Source organism: Cebus imitator, unplaced genomic scaffold (assembly GCF_001604975.1).
Source record: "Cebus imitator isolate Cc_AM_T3 unplaced genomic scaffold, Cebus_imitator-1.0 Scaffold3, whole genome shotgun sequence".
Taxonomy (NCBI): Eukaryota; Metazoa; Chordata; class Mammalia; order Primates; family Cebidae; genus Cebus; species Cebus imitator.
Window position 1 is genome coordinate 5903980 of NW_016107318.1, and position 22791 is coordinate 5926770.

At 37.8% G+C, this 22791-nt stretch overlaps 1 protein-coding gene across 3 annotated transcripts in view; it reads right to left on the reverse strand.

The window, feature by feature from the left end:
- Positions 1–22791, reverse strand: part of ST6GALNAC3 (ST6 N-acetylgalactosaminide alpha-2,6-sialyltransferase 3) — a 583353-nt gene that overhangs the window by 334106 nt on the left and 226456 nt on the right. For all 3 annotated transcript variants that reach the window (XR_005200830.1, XM_017531465.2, XM_037739598.1), the window contains exon 2: positions 6219–6413. Coding sequence is in view for 2 of the 3 variants with exons in the window: in XM_017531465.2 (XP_017386954.1) it covers positions 6219–6413 (195 nt within the window). In the remaining variant the exon portion in view is untranslated. The remainder of the gene's footprint in view (positions 1–6218; positions 6414–22791) is intronic.

Below are 22791 nucleotides of genomic sequence, written 5' to 3' on the forward strand. Positions count from 1 at the left end.
ATGAAAATGCACAATAAATATTCTGAATTTTTGCTTTTTTACCCAACTCAACTTTTACTTCTTCCTCTGTCCCATCCAGATCCTCCTCCAAAGCACATGTCTCACCTCTCCCATAAAAGCTTCCTGGAATTACTCCAATACCCACAATGGTATCTGACCTTCTCATTTGGCACTCGATCATAGATTGTCTTGAGATATGCTCATTGATTGAGAGTTGCTATTTCACAACCAGGCTGAGAAGCATAGTCATCTCTTCTCCACTCAAAAAATATATCCTTTCATACTTGGGGAAAATGATAAATTATCCTTAAAAGGACAAATCCAATATGCACATGTCAAATTCATTTGGGAGTAAGAGCATGACACAGACATGGTGGTAGGGGTGGGACTGTCAGAACAAAGGCTGAAATCAATGAGGAGGGTGGTAAAAAGTCACAGTTTTGATTCATTACATGTTAACTTAGCTGTCTCCTTTTCTATAACAATTTAATAGTCAAATTTTATTTTGCTTTATGATCACATAAATAGGACTGTTCAGATTTTAATTAACAATTAAATTGATCAGTTTGAAACTTTTGGAACATACATTTGCATATAATTGCTCTCAATATACTTATGTAAAACCCGAAGCCTCTATTTCCAAATATAGAAAACCTATTGATGTCAGCTTTAGTTACATGTGTACATTTATTTAAATGTGTGAAGTGTGTGCTTTTATTGCCAAGAAAGTCGGCTCTCTTCCTTAATTGTTACTATAACCATAATTTGGGAAATTCTATTGCAACATCAATATGTTATGCACATCTTTAATTAGGCTAGTGTGCCCTGTCTGTCACAGCAACTGATCCTAAATATTCCTATTTAGTCTACTTGAGGTTTTAAAATGTTCTCATATTTTAAAGAGGCATACTTCAGCCTCATTAAATTGTCGAGTAAGTCAGTATGCAACCCCTGCATTTGCTTTCTGTGTTCTGGAAATCTTGCATCTATCCACTTGGCACATTTCAGGCATCCAGGGAAAGGGCGCTGTTATTCCCCAAATACCAGAAATCCTCTGTAGCCTCAGCATCTTAAAAGGCAGATCCTATCAGATCTGAGGAAGACATCTGTTACCCCCAGTGGTTACCAAAAAGATCTGACCTTGGCATCCTATTGATCATCAGATCATTTACTGCTGGATCCTCTCACCTAGCAGTAAATGCAAATAAATTGCAGGTTGCTTGCCCTGAGCAATGTTTTCACATCACACAACAAAAAAGACAACACAATGACTGAGTCCATGATAGGAAACTACAAATGGAATATAGCCTGAAGTTCATTTCCTCCTTTTCCCCAAAAATCTGCCATCATCTCAACAGGGAGGAAGTTCAAGTTTACCTTGAACCAAGCCCTGGACTACCTTAGTCCTTTATACCTTCTCTGTCTGCTACAATTAATAATTTAAAATAAATCGTATTTGTGTCAAGGAAAAAAATGGGGTTGTAGGATATTGTCAAGCATGAATATGTTTTTAATTTTTTTCTGGAAATACACATGGGTGACATATGCTTTTTACTATATCCAAGACCGGTTGATAATACAGTTGATAATACGGTTGATAATTCTGCCATAATGTTGTAGGTGGAATCTCCATATTGTCAATTTTTAAAATGAAGGATTGCATTATAGATACAGTAATGATACAGCAGGGAGGTAAGGGCTGGGTCTGTTGCAAAATCTAAATCACTCCTGATCCAAGTTTTGATTTGACAACATGATTGCTATCAGCTTAAACATGTGTTGATGAGGAATTTGGCACTCTGTGGCTAGCAAAGGCTTTCAGAATTTTAGCACTCACAGTTAGTTGGCACTCATTTTCCTTTCTGCTTCTCAAGATTTCCCCACCCCCAAAGAAAAGACTCTTAGCTTGCACTGGTTGAGAAAGTGAAGGGGAGACTGGGTAAAGAGTTAAAGCCAATCACCAGCTCTGCTATATTTAGATCATCATTATTACAGTGGGAAGGAATATTTTAATCTTCCTATTTAACTGCTTTATAACAGTCATCACAGTTTTCACGTGTTCCTTTTCACGGGTCTAAATCAGGGAAAAAATAAACAATTTGAAATATAAGCAAAAGCACATCTCTCCTGTGTTCCTTTTAATTTTTTTATTTCTCCTGGGAACAGATGATTTTTAAAAAGAAGATTAATTGATACAATGAAGCAGAGCTTAAACTGAGCATAATTTACTATATGTGGGAACTTCAGGATAGACTTTCATAGATTCACAAGACCGCCTATATTTTCAGTTGTGCCAATTCAAAGGACCAGACTCATCTATTTTTAAAAGACAGCTAAAGAATCAGATTTTGCTACTAAGCCACCCTATACTTTACAGTGTCCACTAGATGTTTGACCTGATTCTGTTGCCTCCTACTCCACTTTACTTTAGACAGTAATGAAGAGATATTCTTTCTTGTAATCATTTTAGCTCATAAAATCCATGTCTAGTTATGGCAACTTCTGGCCAAGCGGAAGCATCAGGCAGTGAAACCACTCTCAACAGCCTTCATGTTTGCAGATGCTCTAGGTCTGGAAATCACTGCTGGTGTGCCTGCATATGTAAAAAAATGCTAAGAAGTTTAGTGATTTCCAGAAAGCATATGCATTTAAGAGGAAAGAAACTTCTAAGAAAACTTTAAGGGCCAAGATCTTGAAATAAGTAGATCAGTTTGGTGATCACCTGACTTGGTTCAGCCAAGCGTACTGACCTTCTCAGGATTAGAATAGAATGAATAGGGACATAATGTATGACAATCTCTAAAGCATGGCTTTGTGGTCACTATTAAAACTATTTGCCCTAGAACAATGAACTCACCACCTATCATTTCAGCTATTTAACTTTGGATCTTGAAAGCTTTATCATACTGTGTCTCTTATTTAATGCAACCATTTCCACAATGGGTTGCACCTGAGGACACTATTGGTGAGAACAAATGCACAATCATTTGTGAGTAAGAGCATGGCACAGACATGGTGGTAGGAGTGGGACTATAAGAACAAAGGATAAAATCAGTGAGGAGGCTGGTAAAAAGTCACAAGGTTTTGATTTCCTCCTGATGTAGCCTCGAATACTTGAATTCAGGAGAAAATTGTCATTTTCTTCTAGCATTCGAATGTTTTTAACTTTCATGCAAAAGTTTCTGCTCTATCACCTGCATTCGTGTTGCAATACAGGGCCTCCCTATCATGCGTAGACCAGGACTAGAGGAGTAAGTTGCCTATGTGTCTGTTAGTCTTTGTATAAAAATCAAATTGCCTATTTCAAATATTCCTAGTTTACTTTAGGTAGCTTAATATCCCATTCATTTCTTCTTTTTAGTCATTTCCTGCTGCTGAATTAGGTGAATTGCTTTGTACGATTTCTTAACCGTAATAAGCGGTAAATAAATATTCTTCCTGGGATCAGAACATATTTTTAATTTTTCAATAAAATAGACATACAAGAAAGTCCAAAAACCATAATTTATACTTAATAAATGAACTATGAACATCTATGTAACCCCCAACAGGATCAAGAGAGAACATACTGCTAAATCCCCAGAAACCCATTCTGATCACAAACTACCTACTCCTCTCAGAGGTAACTGCTAGACTCCCTTTCATGACAATAATTTTCTTGCTTTCTTTTCCTGTGTTGGTTTACTGCTGTATACGTCCCTAAGCAACATTATTTAGTTTTGTCTCTGCTTGTGACCCATAAACGGAACGTAACTGTACTTTGCTTTATATTCCATGGTCGTCACATATACTTGCGGTTTCTTCATTGCCATTGCTATATGATATTCCAGTGCACGTGGCATGACTTTAATTCATTCTCCTACTCATCAATATTTAGGTGCATTCTAGGTTCTGGCTGCTAGAAACAATGCGGCTACATGTTCTGTCCATGCCTTCCAGTGCACAGGTTCATGAGCACCTCTGATGTAGATATCCGTGACTAGAAATGCTTGGGCATGCAGCATGTAAATCTTCAACTTTGCTCAATACAACAGGGAAGCTGTTTTTTCCAAAGTGGGCATTGCAATGTTTACTTCCCCTACAAGTATACAATAGTGTCTGTTTTCCACATCCTCACCAACACTTGGTATTGTCAGACTTCTTAATTTTTTGCCAATCTGGCATTTCGTGTATATTAGTATCTCCTTGTGATTTTTAATTTTTTTCTCATTGTAAAACCATGATTACTAATGAGATTGAGAACCCCTACATGTGTTTACTGCCCCAAGGCCAGAAACTTTAAAATGTACATAGAAATTCAGGTACTCTGGACTTTGATGATTTGATATTATTCATACTGAACACTTCATGCCATACTGGAAAGTATAGGGAAAGCAAAAGAAATTCATTCATTGAATAGCAATTTGGAGCTGGGAACCTCAAATACTTTGACCTGTTTTATCTTTGAAATAATTTTGCTAGGCTGATGTTGTTATTCTTATTTGCAAAATAAGGAAATTGAGGCTCTGAGGTTAAGGAAGTTACCCCAAAGCAAATATATAGCTTAAGTTTGTTAAGTATTAGAAATGACACTCACACCATGCCTGTATGCCTCCGGAGCCCAAATTCTTTCCAGTAACTATATTTTCTCCTAAGAAATAACCTTTGCAAGAGCAAAATAATATTCAATATTCTTTTGTAAAGTCATATTAAAAAGTACATCAAAATAATTTCACAGATAGTCTAGTTAATATAACCAATTAAATAACTGCATCCATAGGTCAGTTTTTCCTTTCACACTCCAAAAGTCAATTGATCAACATTTAAACAAATGAAAGGGTCTTTGATATTTGACGGAATTTCCCCTATGAGAATAATTCGTGAGACATTTTAGTCACATGTTTCATTTTCCACCTGTGACAGGCACTTGTGAATTGATTAACATCGTACGGTAGTGTTATAGAATATTAAATGACAGCAAGCAATAAAAGTAACCAAAGACGAGAGTGAGACAAACTCTCCTCAAACAGATACATTTTTAAATAGGTAATCAATTTACTGAGACACTCAACAAATTCAAGCAATAGACACTTTAAAAAATTAATTTGAAACCAATTAAAGGATAAACATCAAACAAAGATCCTAAGAATTTATTAATGGTGCTTTTTTTTTCAACTACAAAGTTCTAATAAAAAGCCTGTAAATCCTGCAGATATAGAAACAATTTTCGAAGAATCAAATTAACCAGAAGCAATGACTCAGATACAAGATTGCCTACAAAAGGAGATAGACCAAGCTTAGCATTCTCCCAGAATGCTAAGAATAACTCTTAGGATAGGAGTAGCATTCCATGCATGACTCTACCCTCTAGTATCTTTACAAAATGACCTTTCAATGGGATCTGATCCAAGGCTCTGTCTAGTGATGTAGACACACTGGTAGCTTATACCTTTGTTACCAACAGGCTTTGTGTCTCTGAATATTAAACTTACATTCATCCAACTCCAAAGAAATGAAGAGTGAAAAATTTTATTAACCACTTCTATATACGTCACATATTTTGTGAGGTTCATTATTTTTATTTTGCTTTAAAGGCAAATGGTCGCTTGCAAGAATGCCAGCATCCTGTGCACTTTCTAGTTGTCAATATACCTCCATCCTCTCCTGTACTACCAATTGGCTACAAAGATTTAAAGGTTCAGTGATTATAGGATTTACATGATTTTAACCCCTTTAAATTTGAAAACTCTTTAAATCCCATTATCTCTGCAGCCACTGCAAATTTTAAAATCAGCTTGGCCTTTTCTAGCTCCAGGTCTAAGGATTACAGAGTTTTAAGGAGTATAAATGCCTTTTCGAAGTTCTATAAAGAGCTCTCCCCACCCAGTTGACCTACAGGAAATCAAGCCAGCCAGTTCTCCAGCTGGTAACTGCTGATCAGAGCTTCTAAATGGAGAGATATGTACGTTATGTCACAAACCACCATGAAAACAAATAATTGCTTCCTTGACTCCATATGAAGCCAGTGAATCAGAAGATTTAATGTAGTAGGGGTGACAGATTTAGACATTTGTCAGTAAATGTCTAAGAATAATAAACCAGAAGATGTTGTCAGGGACCCAAGCAAGCTCTCCAGGGCAGAGAGAGTAAGTTCAGTGAGTTGGAAGCCCTCCTGCTCCTAAAGAAAAGCTGTTACCATGGATACTCTCCAACTGCTAGGTAACTCTCTGAGGTCTTACCTCTTGTGTCTTCACATTTATGTATCCATAGTGAGTTCGAAGGGGCCGCCTGTATGTGTAGGAGAATGGTATCCACTTTGTACCAGGCTGTCCAAAGCAGTTTAGCAGCAATGGGAAATTCACTTCATTTACAAGGCGTACAACCAGCAGGAAAAGGAACGCTGCTATGAAGCTCACAGCAATCACAGACTTTCTCTACAAAACATTAAAAAAAAACGAAAAAGAAGAATGAATGACTTTCAACCAAAGGCAGTCACAGAAAGAGCTTCCTTTATTCCTCTCTTTTTCTTTCATAGGGATCAAAGGATTCTGTCATTCAGGATATTTTACTTGAAAACAGAAAATAATTATTTGGTGACCAGGTTGTCCTAGTGTGCTGGGCTGCTGAGAGCAAGCAGAGCTGCTTTCTTACACTCTTCCATTGCCTCTCCACCCTTCCTTATCTCCTTATATTCCTTGTAAGCTCCTATTCAGTTTGCAAAACCCAAATCAGACATTTCCAATGACAGGAAACCTTTTCTAATTGCTCAATCTCCTCCTCACCACCATGCTTTGACCCCCAACCTATCCACTCTAACAGAGTTACCTCTGTTAGTCCCATCACTCCCATACTTTAAAGACACTTCTATTGTTGTACTTTTTCACTGTGTAATTATCTATGTGGTTTTCCTCCATGTATTTGCGAGTTCTTAGAGAACTGGAATGTACTGTGTCATCTTGATCTCTGTATCCCAGGCTCTTAACATGGTACCTTACATGCTACAAGGATTCAAAGAACATTGAGTGAAACTAATGAATGAATAAATAAATGAATGGATGTTCACATTCTTGTGGACACAGTATCACTATCATTCATTCTTCTGTTTCTGTATCTAGCACCCTCCATGAGTAGAAAATTCTGCCTGTGCTATAGGATGTACAAAAGTAAGATTCAAAAAATGAGAGGGAAAAAAAATTGTGCCAAGTGGCAGAACATTCCTCTAAGTGTGCCGCCATGGAAGAAAAGCAGGAACAACTGCATCTGATTGAGATGGGGAAAGCAAAGATGTTTTTGAGATTGAGCTTCATAAAATGCATGTGTTTTACTTGATAGGGACGTGTGAACAGAGATTTCTAGACAAAGGAAACAGCACGGAGACAAGAATACATAGAGTTACTCGTCATTACAAACTATTATAGTAGTTTGCCCTACTGAAGCACAAAGAAAGAGAAACAGCTAGAACACAAATGATAACTATATGCTGAATTGTCTCAGATATCAAGCTAATATATCTATACTGAGTTTGCTAGGTTATGGAAAGCCAAAAGACATTTTTTTGTTTGCTTATTTGTTTCGTTAAAGGGTACAGTTGGCTGCATAAATGTCTTCTTTTGAGAAGTGTCTGTTCATATCCTTTACCCACGTTTTGAGGGGGTTGGTTTTTTTTGTTTGTTTGTTTTTTCCCTGTAAATTTAAGTGCCTTATAGATTCTGGATATTAGCCCTTTGTCAGATGGATAGATTGCAAAAATTTTCTCCCATTCTATAGGCTGCCTGTTCACTCTGATGATGGTTTCTTTTGCTGTGCAGAAACTCTTTAGTTTAATTAGATCCCATTTGTTAATTTTGGCTTTTGTTGTCATTGCTTTCAGTGTTTTAGTCATGAAGTCTTTGCCCATGCCTATGTCCTAAATTGTATTGTCTAGGTTCTCTTCTAGGGTTTTTCTGGCTTTAGGTCTTACTTTAAATCTTCAATCCATCTTGAGTTAACTTTTGTATAAGGTGTAAGGAAGGGGTCCAGTTTCAGTTTTCTCCATATGGCTATCCAGTTTTCCCAACACCATTTATTAAATAGGGAATCTTTTCCCCATTGCTTGCTTTTGTCAGGTTTGTCAAAGATCAGATGGTTATAGATGTGTGGTGTTATTTCTGAGGCCTCTGTTCTGTTGGTCTATAGATCTGCAACCAACAAGCATATGAAAAAATGCTCATCATCACTGGTCATTAGAGAAATGCAAATCAAAACCACAATGAGACACCATCTCGTGCCAGTTAGAGTAGTGATCATTAAAATGTTAGGAAACAACAGATGCTAGAGAGGATGTGAAGAAATAGGAATGCTTTTACACTGTTGGTGGGAGTGTAAAGTAGTTCAGCCATTGTGGAAGACAGTGTGACAATTCCTCAAGGATCTAGAACTAGAAATACCATTTGACCCAGCAATCCCATTACTGGGTATATATCCAAATGATTATGCATCATCCTACTATGAAGACATATGCACACGTATGTTTATTGCAGCACTATTCGCAATAGCAAAGACTTGTAACCAATTCAAATGCTCATCAATAATAGACTGGATAAAGAGAATGTGGCACATATATACCATGGAATACTATGCAACCATAAAAAAGGATGAGTTCATGTCCTTTGCAGGGACATGGATGAAGCTAGAAACCATCATTCTCAGCAAACTAACACAAGAACAGAAAACCAAATGCCACATGTTCTCACTTATAAGTAGGAGTTGAACAATAAGAACACATGGACACAGGGAGGGGAACATCATACACTGAGGCCTACTGGGGGTAGGAGGCTAGGGGAGGAATAGCATTAGGTGAAATACCTAATGTAGGTGATGGGTTGAATAGTGCAGCAAACAGCCATGGCATGTGTATACCTATGTAACAAACCTGCGTATTCTACACACATATTCCAGAACTTAAAGTATAATTAAAAAAAAGAAGACAGTCATGAGTTATGATCAAAGATCAGTGTTTAAGATGCTTTGGAGCAGGGAGAGAGTAAAAGTGACTAGTTAGGAGGCTATTTCCCAATTGCCTAGGACAGAGGTAATGAGGGATGGAAACTAGGGCAGAAGCAGAGAAAATACCAAGGTGGAAAAAAAATGCAAGAAACGTGATTTAGGTGGAAGAAATGGAACTTGGGCTACTGACAGGACAGAAGTGGCTGATGGAAAATTCAGAGATGCCTCAGATTTTGAGTCTAGGTAACTACAATATTATGGATCATATTAAGAGAAACCAGAGTTGTCAGAGCAGGAACTGATTTAAGATAGTAAAAAATATAAAGCTCTTCGCTTTCTAGTTTTCAGGGACTGTCAAGGAGTCAAGTGGAAGGTCAAGTCTAGAGCAAGAAGGAACATTGCTGAAGCCATGAAGTGCAGGGTAAAGACACAATAAAATCTGTTTTCATATAGTTGGGCTGGGCCCTCCCAATTCTTCTTCGAACTTAAGAAAAGCCACGTAACTGTCTGAGAAAGACCAAAATGTTTATTGTTGTTGTGTTTTCAGCTTACTACTACTGGTGGAATTAGTTCTTTTTTTTCTTCAGACTCTCCCAGGGAAGTCAAGAAACCTGAAGGCAGTTCCTGTATCCTCCCAGAGCTAGGGCCATAGCCTCTGTGTGGGCAGTGGAACCAGCCCCCAGGAGTCGGCAATGCCCAAAGGCAATCTTGCTTCTTGCTCACCTCCCATAATTTGTAAAAGCCCCCGCCCTCTGTCTCGCCAGCCTGATTTTCCAATCACCTGAAAGTCCCCTGAGCTCTGCCACCTCACACCTCTTATCTCACCACTAACTACCACAGCCTTACCTCATTTAACCTTCTAATCATGAAAAACTGTTTTAATTTGCTCCTCTGTGGAATCATTATGTCCACAACATTGCAATGTGTCAAGGTAACAGCTTAAATGAAGTGATGGATCTTACAAGTTTAAAGGGACATAGACCAGAACAGATGGCTAAATAAAAGCAAAGAGACCAGTCACCCATTAAGTAAACAGGTAAGAATCTTTTTTTTTTTAATTGTCATTTGGTAGCTTGTTGCAAAACAGCAGCTTGCTTTGAAGGAGACCCAGATGGGATTTGTGCTTTTGTTTATTCCGAGCCCAGCACGGCTCTCTGGTTCTCTTGATTGCTGCATTGCATTGCATTGCATAGCTGGGGTTTGGGCACAAAGACGTGGACAGCCTTTCTGAATCCCCTGTTGTGTGCAGCAACACATACATAATGCATACATGAGAGAAAAATAAATCAACCATTTTGAGAGAAACTTCAAAACAGAATGAAATCACAGTTGTAAAAGCCTGCTTCCTGGTGATCCATGTCTGCCTCTCATGTTCTATCAAAGGGAACCATGTAATGAGCACAGAGAGGGTGAAGGGAGCAACCAGAGAGCAGAAGCCAGACACTGACTCCTCTGTGAGCCACGGGGAGTGGTATTCTGCAGTGGACAGAGGTTCCTTCCACAGCTCATGTCCCCAGCCCAATTTCTGTTACATTGCCTGGGTTTGATTATTTGCCCTTCTTCTTATTTGGCATGAAAGTGTTCTCATAGTGCTAGTATTTCCTTTCCACTAGGAAAGGCATACCTTCAGGCACAGTGTGTGCTCCAGATGACAAGTACAACAGAATACAATGCACACATGCCTTCTTCTAGTAGTCACTTCCACCAGATCATGACCTCAAGCTTCAGCAGCTACGATGAAAACCATGGACGAGACAGAAGTCTACACATCAGTGAATGTAGTGAGAATGTGTGTGGGGGGGGGCAGGGAGTAGGGATGTGGGAGCTGGGGAAGTGAACAAAGTACTGACATGCATGATATACCTGCATGTATCACATGGATATCATGCAATACGTACTAAATAATTTACATCTTCAAGCAACCATTGTTGATTGAGTTCATACTCTGTGTAGACTTGGCTAGGTGCTGAAACAATAGAAATAAAACCATAAAAGACACACCATGCTTCCAAAGAGTCACAATTTACTGCAGCTGGCCAGTAAATAGAACACTCTAATACCAGGTGTCAAATGAGGCTAATGGGGATGTGCACAGGGTGCAGTGAGAGTTCAGAGGAAAGGTGGGTACAGAAGAAGCAGTTAAGGAAATGTTTGTCTGGGTGGCGATATTCCAAGAGAGTCCTGAGGACCGAGGAGGCCTCACCAAGAGAAAAGGCAAAGGGCATTCCAGGCAGAAGGATTAACAGTTTGAAAGGCCATAATTTGGTCAGAAACCTTCAAGTCAATCGGTCAAAAGAATACAGAGGCTCTAAGTGGTAGGAGACGATGCTAGACAGAGTTGAAATCATAAAACAAAAGATAATACACCAAATAAACTAAGTTGGATGCAATCCTCTGTCCTATCTACCCTACACTGGCATAATGAAAGGATAAATGTACGTAAACGTGCAATGTTTTGTAATTCTAAATATTCTCCACTTTCCAAACAAGTGAAAATGTTATCAGTCACTTCATTTTATTTGAATTACCATTTAACACACCACAATACCTTGTTTCAAGTTGTCTGACTTATTCCATCAATAAATGTATTCCATCTATGGCTTGGTCTAGTAACTGTTTTGAGTCCATCAACACTCAGCAAATTAGAAGACTCTACCTGTTTACACATGTGTTCAACGTCTAATGATTTATTTATGGAAGTGATTGCTGTTGCCTTTATTGAAGTAGTCAGAACATCTTTTAGATTCAACAACCGCCAATTAAACAACAGTAACTACATGTCAGTTTATAATGTATAACACTCAGCTCAACAAATTTTTCATACTGCAAAAAACTGGCATATATGCAATATAAAGTCATTCCCCTAAGATAAGAAGCATGAATATTAAGTGATACAATGGGTGGAAAATGCAGAACACAGTTCCAGGTACATAGTGAGCACTTGAGAAACAGAAGATATTATGATATAACTACTGATTGTTAGATCCTCAGTGAATATTTGCCAGTGTTGAGCACTGGTCAGGCCACATGAATTGCCTAAGAACCAGAGATATTTTTTTTTCTCCAATAATTCCAAGCAGCTGCAAACCCTTGAACTGTTCAGTATAACTTATCCATACAAGTTCTGAGAGAATGTCACTGTGCCCAAATAGATCTGATGAATTGCTGTAGGGAAAGCTTTCTCCTTCTTTGTTCTCATTTTGGGCAAGTCTGAAGGGGCCTTTAACAGCTGAGACATTTAGAATTTAATCCCCTCTGTGCTGCAAAAATATGCATCAAAAATCTGGCATGCTAGTTGCTTGCTCTTTAGAGTGGGAATATCATTTATCAGACTTCACAGCAGAAATACCTATTCCAAAATAAAACCCACAGAGAATCCATTATTTCAGGAGAGAACGCAAGTGCAAAGATCTGAACCTGGTAAATTTGCAATCTATCTTAATATGTATACGTTTTTATTCTTTCTACTGTAGAAGTAGTCTTTAACCACAAAATAAAACCTTTAACTCTTAATCCAGTCTATTGCTAGATTTTTTTTGTTTTCTTCTTCATAAATTATAATCAATGGTATACAGGTACGTTTTTTATCTAAAAATATTGTTTAATGACAAAGTAGACACTAAACACTATTTTTAAATAAAAAACACACCTGTATACCATTGGTTATAATTTCTGAAGAAGTGTGAAAAGGTATACGCTTTTGTTCATATGCTGTCATTTATTCAATAAATATTAAAGACAATGTCAACTGTATTACGTGTATCAATGTGCAGTCACCTCACACATTGATGGGTCCCTGCCCATTGCTTCTTTGTGATTTTTATCAAATGCTAATTCTTCTCCCATATAAAAAGTTGTGTCATCAATGTTATTGTTCTACTTTACACCACTGACCAAGTTCCAAATCTAGCTCTCCCTGAACATGATAAAGCTTCTTGCCATTTGCACAAAGACGAAGTAGCAAAGCACAGAGTATATAAATAAAACCTTCATTCATTTTGTTTCATCTGTTGAATCCACATTCTGGGTGTATCCTGTTTATTAAACTACAGTAAACTCTAGGAAAAACACTACTCCTTTGTTAGGGGTATGGGTAAGTAAGGAAGGCCCCAGGCTCCCATGTTCTCATACTCAGCACTAACCCTTTGGATTACATTTATACGTATCTGTCTGTCCAGCCACACTGAGAGACATTGCTTTCTGGGCTCTTCCTTCATTCTATGTACTCAATATCAGTCTTCAGCTCTATCTTGTGAAAATCTTTGCTTGCTTTCTTCTCTATAAAGTGAGATATACTGAATCAATATGCTAAACAGGCTGAACGAGATAAACTTGCTTTTCATAATTTTGCCAAATGAATCAAACTCAGTGAATACAGCCATGATTATTTTCATGTTATGTTGTAGCAGTTTAAAAATCCAGTCAGGCCAGAAAAACCTAAATCCACTCCCCGGATAAAATGGGAAAATGTGCAGGCATATTAAAAACTCATTGAGTTTTTCTATTATAATTTAAAAATAGATGTTAGAAAGTTTAGTGTAACCTCTTATCATGTCATCTTACGCATTCATAATCCTCATGTTAACTTGAACTTCTCAATAATGTCTGCAGCCAAAAAAAAAAAAAAATCTCCTTTGGGAAAAAAGTCCCTCAGAAAATGTTGCCTAACTATAATTTTTCTCTAGGACTGGCTTTTTGCACAGAATAATTTATACAGTGGTACCCAGAATTTTATTGCCTTGATTTTTGTTTGTTGGATTTGTAATTTTTACTTGATTATAACCATATCTGAAGGTGGCATACGGACATGTGCTCTAAAGTAGATTACCAAGTTGAAGGCATTCTATTACTTAAAAATTTTTTTTTTAAACTACTAACATTTTGTTGTTTAGTTGTGTCTTTGTTGAATAAAAGGGTCATCGGATTGCGGAGCTGAACGAGGGAGACATACCCATTCCATCAGATTGGTTCCTACAAATCGCCTACAATAAGAGTCAATACCATTGACTGACAAAAGGTACCTGGTGTTCTCTAGCAGAAACTGGAAAATAATTGCTTTCTTTTCCCTGAGTGCTAACCAAGTGTACCCTGTAGTTGTCTTTTTAATACTGGGAATGAAGCCAGAGTTGGGCAAAATGAATTAAATTTGTCCACAAATTGCTGATTTCAAATTAAATGTAATTATCATGCTTCACATCAGCCTCTTAATTTTCCGTACAAGTTAGGTATTTTGCTTATTGACAAACTGCATTACGAAATCTACCTAAGGCTGGTACCAGTTTTTAACATTTCTGAACCAGTTATATGAGAATGCTCCCATTGGTATGAATAACAATTAACAACTTAGTTAATTTACACACTAGAACGTGAGCTGGGCTCTAAAGGCAGAATATCAGAGTGCAAGTCATCTTTACCATTTTCTCAATCTATGACTTTGGGCAAGTCACTTCATCTCACTATGCGTCTATTTCTTTGTCTTGAAAACTGAGATTATATAAATACTTCTCTAACTGATAACACTCATTAAACATTATCCTCTGGCAAGACTATGATGAATACTCACGCATTTATACTCTATCTGGACTAGATTGTCCTACTAAGTGCCCCAACTAAGAGAAGAAAGGCCAATCTGAAAGTAATAGTGGCTGATTTTTATACTGATAATTTAGTATCTGCTAGTGATACCTGATGAAGTAGTCCATGTTTGCTCTTGATATTGTCCTTCCTGAAAGAGTCTTTACCACCCCTCAAACACTGGCCACACCACCTCCAGACTGAACTTTCTAAAATCAGACTTGACCCTGCCTGTCCCACATTTAAATCCCTTTGGACTCTACAGTGTAAGGACAGACCCTTAGTATGATATACAGGACCTTCCATAAGCACATCTCTTCTTGCCTTTCTAGTTCCACTTCTTCTGCCCTATTCAAAGCCTACTCTCAATGTATTTCTTTTACCATATCACATCTTCTGCATTAGGCTCCTGGATTCTGTCACGCTGTTCATTATCCCAAAGTGATCTTCTTTGGCATTCACCTTACTACTCCTTTCTTGATGATATCAATGATTCTAGCACCAGCTATGCTGCCTAAGGCTGCCCTTGATAAGCTCAGATATGGACTCGACCCATTAGAACTTTCCATCATTTTATTACCCTGAAGTTACTTGTTGTTCCATCAAATCCTACTACTTATGGGAAGAAATGTTCTCCAGTCCACCTGTTGCCCTCACTCAGATCCCACTCCTGCGCCCCTGGCATTCTGTTGAGGAAAGGGAGGTGCTAACTAACCAGGAGCAATGAAGGTAATCATAACACGTGCTTTTGTTTAATTCTCAGCTATCTTATAGGCTTCATTGGTTGTATGTGGCTTCTGCAAACCTCTGCTTTTTGTCTTTTCACTCCAAACAAGATGAGATTGTCTCTTAGAGTCCATTCTTACCTCCAAGGTGTTCAGGACATGGAAGCAGAGCATAAGCGTAAATTCTGGCGGTCCTGGTGTCATTAGGGAGGGAGTCCTGCCAGAGCCATCCCAACAATGATGAAAATGACTATGATGGCATGGATGGAGAAAGACGATGCAGGAAAGAGGGAAGAAGGAGAGAAGAGGAAGAAAGGACAGGAGAGAGGGAGAGAAAGATTCCCCCCTTAATTTTGTCTTTGAAAATTTCTTGAGGTCATGAACAAAATCTGAGAAATATATCTCATAAAGCAGTATCAAGCACAATGTCTTTAACTCAGAAAATGTTCAGTAAATATTTGTGGAATAAATGAAAGAATGAAGGAGAGAAAGAAGGAAGACAGAGGGATTAAATGTTATTTTTTCTAAACATAAGTCCTAAATTATTTTTAAAGTTTCAGATTCAGATTATTATAAAAATATGTTTTTCTATAAAAGAAAAAAAGGCATTTTTTTCCTTTTTTCTTAATTCACCTCACTTTAAGATTTCTGTGTAGATTTGAGGTGAATGTGGTGGGAAGGCGAGGTAGAACGCTGGGGTGTGAAATATAAAGAGAAGTGAGAAAAATTTAAACATTTGTTAAGCTGGACTTTTTACTAGAAATTGCTCTGAAGTTCCTGATAGAACTTGTAAATATGAGTGGTGGTAAAATAGTAAACCTGCTTAGAGCAACATTTTTTATATGGCACATAATGAAAAGACTTACAGGAATCCATATTTTTTTTAGAAAATCACCTCTTGTCTGAGATTGACAACACTTAAAGCTAGATTCCCATATCATGGAATGAGAAATAGATAACAAAAGAGTATCCTATTCTTCTGATAAGGACAATAGCCTATTTTTTTTTTTTTTAGCAGAAGGGACTTGCAACAGCTCACTGTATACTCAGCAAGTATCAGGTATTATGTCAAGTACCTTACAGAGCTAAAAGTGGATTCTCACCAGGAGTGTACCTGTAGACTCAGGGTAGTCAAGTTACACTAATGAGGCAGGAGAATAGGGTCTGGAAGCAGGGAAACTAAGGCCGTTTCACACTGACTTCCTAGAACTAAACTGAAAGGAAAACCCTAACTTTCCACTGTTTGGTAACTAAAGGACCAGAGAGTACTCCCTTTGCAACCCCTCACCTTTTCTGGATGGCAGATGGAAAATTGAAAGTACCTCTGATTGGTTGTTTTTTGCAACCAATCAGATGCTTGCATAGGAGTGTGAACTATGAAACTTTACTTCAGCCTCTGATTAATAGCTGTCTGCAACCAATCAGACTGATTGCCAACCAAGTCTTCATTTGCATAGAGGCGCAACTTTGTAACTTCACATCAGCCTCTGATTGGTTGCTTTCTGCAACCAATCGGACTGGTTGCAGACCACCACTCCATTTACATGAGGTGAACACCAAGTGGCCAATGAGAAACCTCTAGGGGGTATTTGGACCTGAAAAGATTCTACATCCAGGCCCTTGAGCCCCTTATGCTCTGCCCGCTCCGAACCTGTGGAGTGTACTTTCATTTTCAATAAATCTCTGCTTTTGCTGCTTCATACTTTGCTTGTTTTATTTGTGTGTTTTGTGCAATTCTTTGTTCAAAACGCCCAGAACCTGGATACCCTCCACCACTGACACTAAGTGAGTCAATACACGCAAACTTGGGCACACAATGGAACTTTTGTGTCTCTGTTTTCTTACCTAAAATTGGAGAACTAAGAGTATCTATCTAATATCATTATCGAAGGTTTAAATGAGTTATCACATATAAAAAGCCCTTAGAGCACTGCCTGGCAAAAGGAAAGTGCTAAGTAAATGTTAGCTTTTATCGTTATAATAGTTCATCAACTATAAAAGACCGTCAATTGTTAGTCACACTGTTACTCTAAATAAAAGAAAGCAAAATAAGATGGGGAGTCTAATAAGAGACCTATGCAAAAAGCTGAAACACCAAACAGCTATTTCCTTAGTGCTAGAATATGCCAGAAATAAAGCTTCCATTCAGAAAGGCACAGCAAGAAGAGAAAGAGGAAAAATAATCTTCCCTGAGAATTTGAACCACAAGCAGGTACTCATGCAGGTTTTTGATACAAGTTGATACGGAAAGTGTGATTTAAAAAAAAATACACCTCAGCAAATAATTTTAAATGGGGTCTCAAGTTGGTAGTGTCCCCAGGTGACCATCTGAAATAACACCAATCCTCTGTGGATGAATTTAATTTTGTTGCAGGCTGATAGTGACTGCAAGGAAATACTGAGTATAAGTATGCGTAGATATGTGAAAATGCGGAAAAACATTTTAAAAATCAGTGAAATATGGTGGTATCATTGTTGTCGCTGTTGTGGTCACCACCAGCACCATTATCATCATCCTAGGGGACAAAGAATCAGAAATGGTGCCTGGATTATTTTAAACACTTATCCCTCATCCCACACCCTTAAGGAAGCAAAACCAAAAGTCCATAAGGAAAAGATGACAAACAGTCCTGGAGCTGCCCAAGACATCAGAATTTTCCACTGTAAAATACCTTTTTGAGGTTTTTCTTTTTGTCAAGATTGCACCTGTAAAAGGAAAAAAACAACCCTTCTTTTTTTTGAACACGGTTAAGATTCTGTTGCTCATGCAGGCGTATCCCACCCCTTCTCATGCATAGATATCAATTGTGGTACTTCCCAGCATCTCTCCAAAAAATATACACTGTCCTCTTAGAGGTCAAAGTTGAATCTCAGTAAAGTAACACATACATATTAAACAGTCTTTTACTGAAACACAGGCAGAGTTTTTGCTAGAGCACAGGTCTCATGGTGATAATAAATAGTATTGTGCCAATAACACTTGAATTTCTAAGTAGGACAGTTTTCCTATCAATTCTGAATTTAATATTGCATTGGAAGTCATTTGAATCATTAATACAATATAAAGCATATTCATTTATTGCATATAGTCTCCCATGTTAGAATAGCAAAGGCAGAAAGATCTCCACTATTAGGCAGGAACCTAGATATACAATGCACCAGGTCTGTTATCAAAGAGACTTTGATATATTTTTTTTTCTCATCACCAGATCAGCCTGTGCCAGATTGTCAACAGTATTAGCCATCCCAATCTGGATGTTCCAGAAGCAATTCAATCTGAATCTAAACTAATGATCTCTGCCTCTCTGATCCACTCTTCCTTACCTATACTGTCCCTCTGAGTTGCTGCCACTAAGGTTACTTTGAAACCACAATAATTAAAATCTTAGTTCTACTTAATAGCTGAATAATCTCAGACATCTTAATTTTCTTTGTCTCTGATTCCTCATCTGTAAAACCAAATGGTCATTATGAAAATTAAATACTTACATAGCACAGAAAAGGCCTAGCTTAGTGCCCATTACATAGCAGACAATCAATGATCATCAATTTCCTTTTTTTCCCCACATATCAGGTTGACTATACAAACTATTCTTTTTTCATGCAATGTCTTCTTTCCTTTCCTTCCTCCTCCTCTCAGGAAAACTTCTACATGTCTTTCAAGATCAAATTCAAATGTTGTCTCCTTTGTGAAACTGTCCTGCCCCTCCAAGAAGATTTTAGAGTACTCTGTTCTGACTGAAGCACACCTCATATCCTGTAGCAATCATGTGATTACCAAGCAACCATCATCATTCAACCAAATTCAGCAAATACATAGCACACCATATCCCACCTTCTCCCCAGGCAGACATTGCTAATCAATCACAGTGCTATTTCCACCTGAGTCGGGATGCAACGTCAGAATATTCCAGGTGGTTGTGATACTAATCAGTTTACCACTTAGCACTAAACAGGCAGCAGCTTAAGGACACAGGCCATATCTAGATAAGTCTACAAGTTGTCTGACCACAAGTCAGATTGTTAACCTCTCTAGGCCTCAGTTTCCTCATGTGTACGTCCATTTTTTTAGTGATCCCTGCTGGCTCCTGAGTTAAATGACTCTATAATGATAACCAAGGGACCTTAACTGTCTAGAGCTGGTATCACTAGAAAAAGGGGTTGCAGTACAGCTTTGCACATGGTTCCCACTCTGGCCCACATCCATTTCTCATCAGAGAGTTAGGCATGCCTTCAGACACTCGAAAATTGAAGCCACTGTCTACATAATTGAAATAGAAATGGGGTAAGAGTTTCTGATCTTTCAACTTGGCAGATAGCAGCTGCCACTTACCAAAGCAGCTATTTTACACCTGCTGAGAAAAAGTTTGCAGCAAAAGAGATTATTTCCTTTTTTAACCCTTGGCTGAAAACACACCTCCATATTTTTTCACCCAGTTGTGCATAATAGATCAGGTTCAGTCTGCCAATAGGTAGATGATGGACACTGACATGTTAATACACACGGCGGTCAAATGTCTTCCACTAAGCCCTGGCACTCACAATGGGCATTTTAAATGTCCACTGAGCTAGTCTGTTGAAACCCAGTATCTTATCAGAAATGGTGCTACACAAAGCAAAGAAAGCCTGAGAATTTTTATTCTATGTATACTTCTCAAAATAAAGAGAATTTTGTATCTTATATATGACTGCATAATGAAACTTTCTATGGAGATTATTTGTTGATTCCATAAGCAAAATATTCAGTTTTATTCAGTAAGCATTATTGTGAAAATATATATGAAGCTAGCCCTAGGGAAGAATTACCAATACATAGTTGTGGAGAAACAGAGGCCATTTCTTCAAATTTCGAAAACAGTTTCAATTGGTGGGAGGTAACTTTGGGCTGGATCTTAATATCTTAACTAAAACTTCTGCTCCAGTGGCCAAGATTCTCACTGTGTCCCAGCCTTGCTAAGAATTTCTCTTTTGCAGAATTAAGTCACAATGACTGAACTTTTACAACCCCTAACAGGCTTTACCCACCATACCTTAAGCCACACATGCATATCCCCTTTTTAAAGTTGAGGTGACTTGCTAGACTGTGAGCTCTTGAAAACCAGAAGCTATGTCTATTTTGTTCACTAATGCTTCCGCACTGGCAAAAGCAGCAAAAGCAGCCCCAAGCCAGAAGCCTTGTGCACACAAACTAGAAAATACACAAGAATCTGGGTATTTTGTAAGCCCAATTAAGAGTTTTCAGTTCATTAGCTTTAACCACAGATCTATTGCCCTAGTGCAGCAAGAAGAGAAAGGCCACCTCCACACCCTCCTGTCTCCTCCAGCACATAACCACCAATTCACAAGATGATACTTCAAAAACACAATTTACATTCACTTAAAAACAGCATTTGCTGAATTTGCTAGGTAATTTTTCGAAGCATGAAGGTAGCCCTATATTCTTAGCTATTTTGACATTTTTATGCATTTTATTTTTAGGTGGTATTCTGCAAATCAGGCTTCGCTCCTGATTTTCACAAAGCCTTTTCTTCCTGAGTAAAATAGGTGAGCAGTTCAGCAACACAAGGCAGCTTTTATCTGCAAAAAAATCTGCCTTTCAGCAGAGCAGACAATACAAGCAAAACGGAGGCAAACACATGCAGTATTTCCTATATGTGGATTGTGATTCTTTTTTCCCACGGGATGTGCAAGTGACAAGATAGTTTATTCCCATGTGGTGCTGATAGCAGGTCCTGAATATTTCTGAATATATCATTTTTATTGCCTTTTATACTGAATAACTGTGAAAGAAAAAAATACTTTTGTGAAAATTCAAAATCAAATACGTTAGGAGCTTTTAGAATCCACCTCTAGGACATAAAGAAAAACTTAAGAAAACAAATACTTCTGCTAAGGAATACCAGACACCACTCCCACTGGGACTGGGTCCCTTCACAGAAAGGGAGACATTATCAAATATTTATGCTGACATTCAGGGAGAAACTGCAGGTATTCCATGGCGTTTAGTTACTCTAAGCCCTGTCCCTGCTGTTTTAGAACTTACCATGTAATGGACAAACTCTGCCTGAGGGTGCTTTGGCCTACAACATTTCAGCACTGCATGCTCCTTCTGGGATTTGGTTATGATACTTTCTAATGGTATATTTCACTAGAAATCTCACCTCTTCTTTGCCCATCAATCATAAAGATTCTTATTCAGTATATATCACGTGTTGGTATTTTGGGTAAGTTTTAAAATAGATTTTCTCCTCTTTCTACACAATTAAGAATTCCACAAACTAAGATATATGATTTGAAGCACTTTAATTGCCAACTTGTCATTTCCTATTTAAGTGAGAGGGCGTTGTCTGTATGGCAAGATAAAGTTCAAGTATCTCAAGATGTTATGAAAGCCCCTTCATAATCTGACCTCTGACTGTTCATCCAGCCTCATCTCTCAGCCTCCCAAACTTATACTCCATACTTTATCCATGGTAAGCTTTTGGTGATTCTTGATAAATTCCATACTTTTCAATTGCCACATATATTAGTATGGTTTTTCGCTGTATAAAACTTAAGTTTTAGGGAAAAAAAACTGTCTTCAACCCTAAAAAAACTTTACTTCTCTGATAGTTCTCCTAGCTGTTCTTCTGTCTCTTCAGGAAGTTAGCCTCTTGATTCTTGAGGAATACATAGCCAAGTATATAAGTGGGTGGGTAGCCAGATAGACAAGATAATATAGATAGGTAGATAAAAAACAAATAAGTACAGTACAAATTGTGTGTGTGTGTGTGTGTGTGTGTGTATAATAGACATGATAAATTGCAATACCATTAATTGGGCATCTACTACATTTTTGAAATTATACTACGTCTCTTACAAACAACCTTTGATCTTTACAACTACAATGCATGTAAATACCTTTATCTGCCACTTCATAGTTGAACATAGTTTCACTGTTCATTAAAAAAATGAATGATTTCAAGTCTTTACTATTGTAAACAGTGCCACTATGAACATATATGTGGGTGTGTCTTTATAATAAAATGATTTGTAATCCTTTGGGTATATACCCAGTAATGGGATTGCTGGGTCAAATGGTATTTCTATTTCTAGATCCTTGAGGAATCACCACATTGTTTTCCAAAATGGTTGAACTAATTTATATTCCACCAACAGTGTGACAGCGTTCCTATTTCTCCACATCCTCTCCAGCATCTGTTGTCTCCAGATTTTTTAATGATCACCATTCTAACTGGCACGAGATGGTTTCTCAATGTGGTTTGGATTTGTATTTCTCTAATGACCAGCGATGATGAGCTTTTTTTTTTTCCATGTTTATTGGCTGCATAAATGTCTTCTTTTGAAAAGTGTCTGTTCCAACCCAAATGTCCATCAAGGTTAAACTGGGTACAGAAAATATGGCATATATACACCATGAAATACTATGCAGCCATAAAAAAAGGTTGAGCTCATGTCCTTTGCAGGGACGTGGATGAAGCTAGAAACCATCATACTCAGCAAACTGACATAAGAACAGAAAACCAAA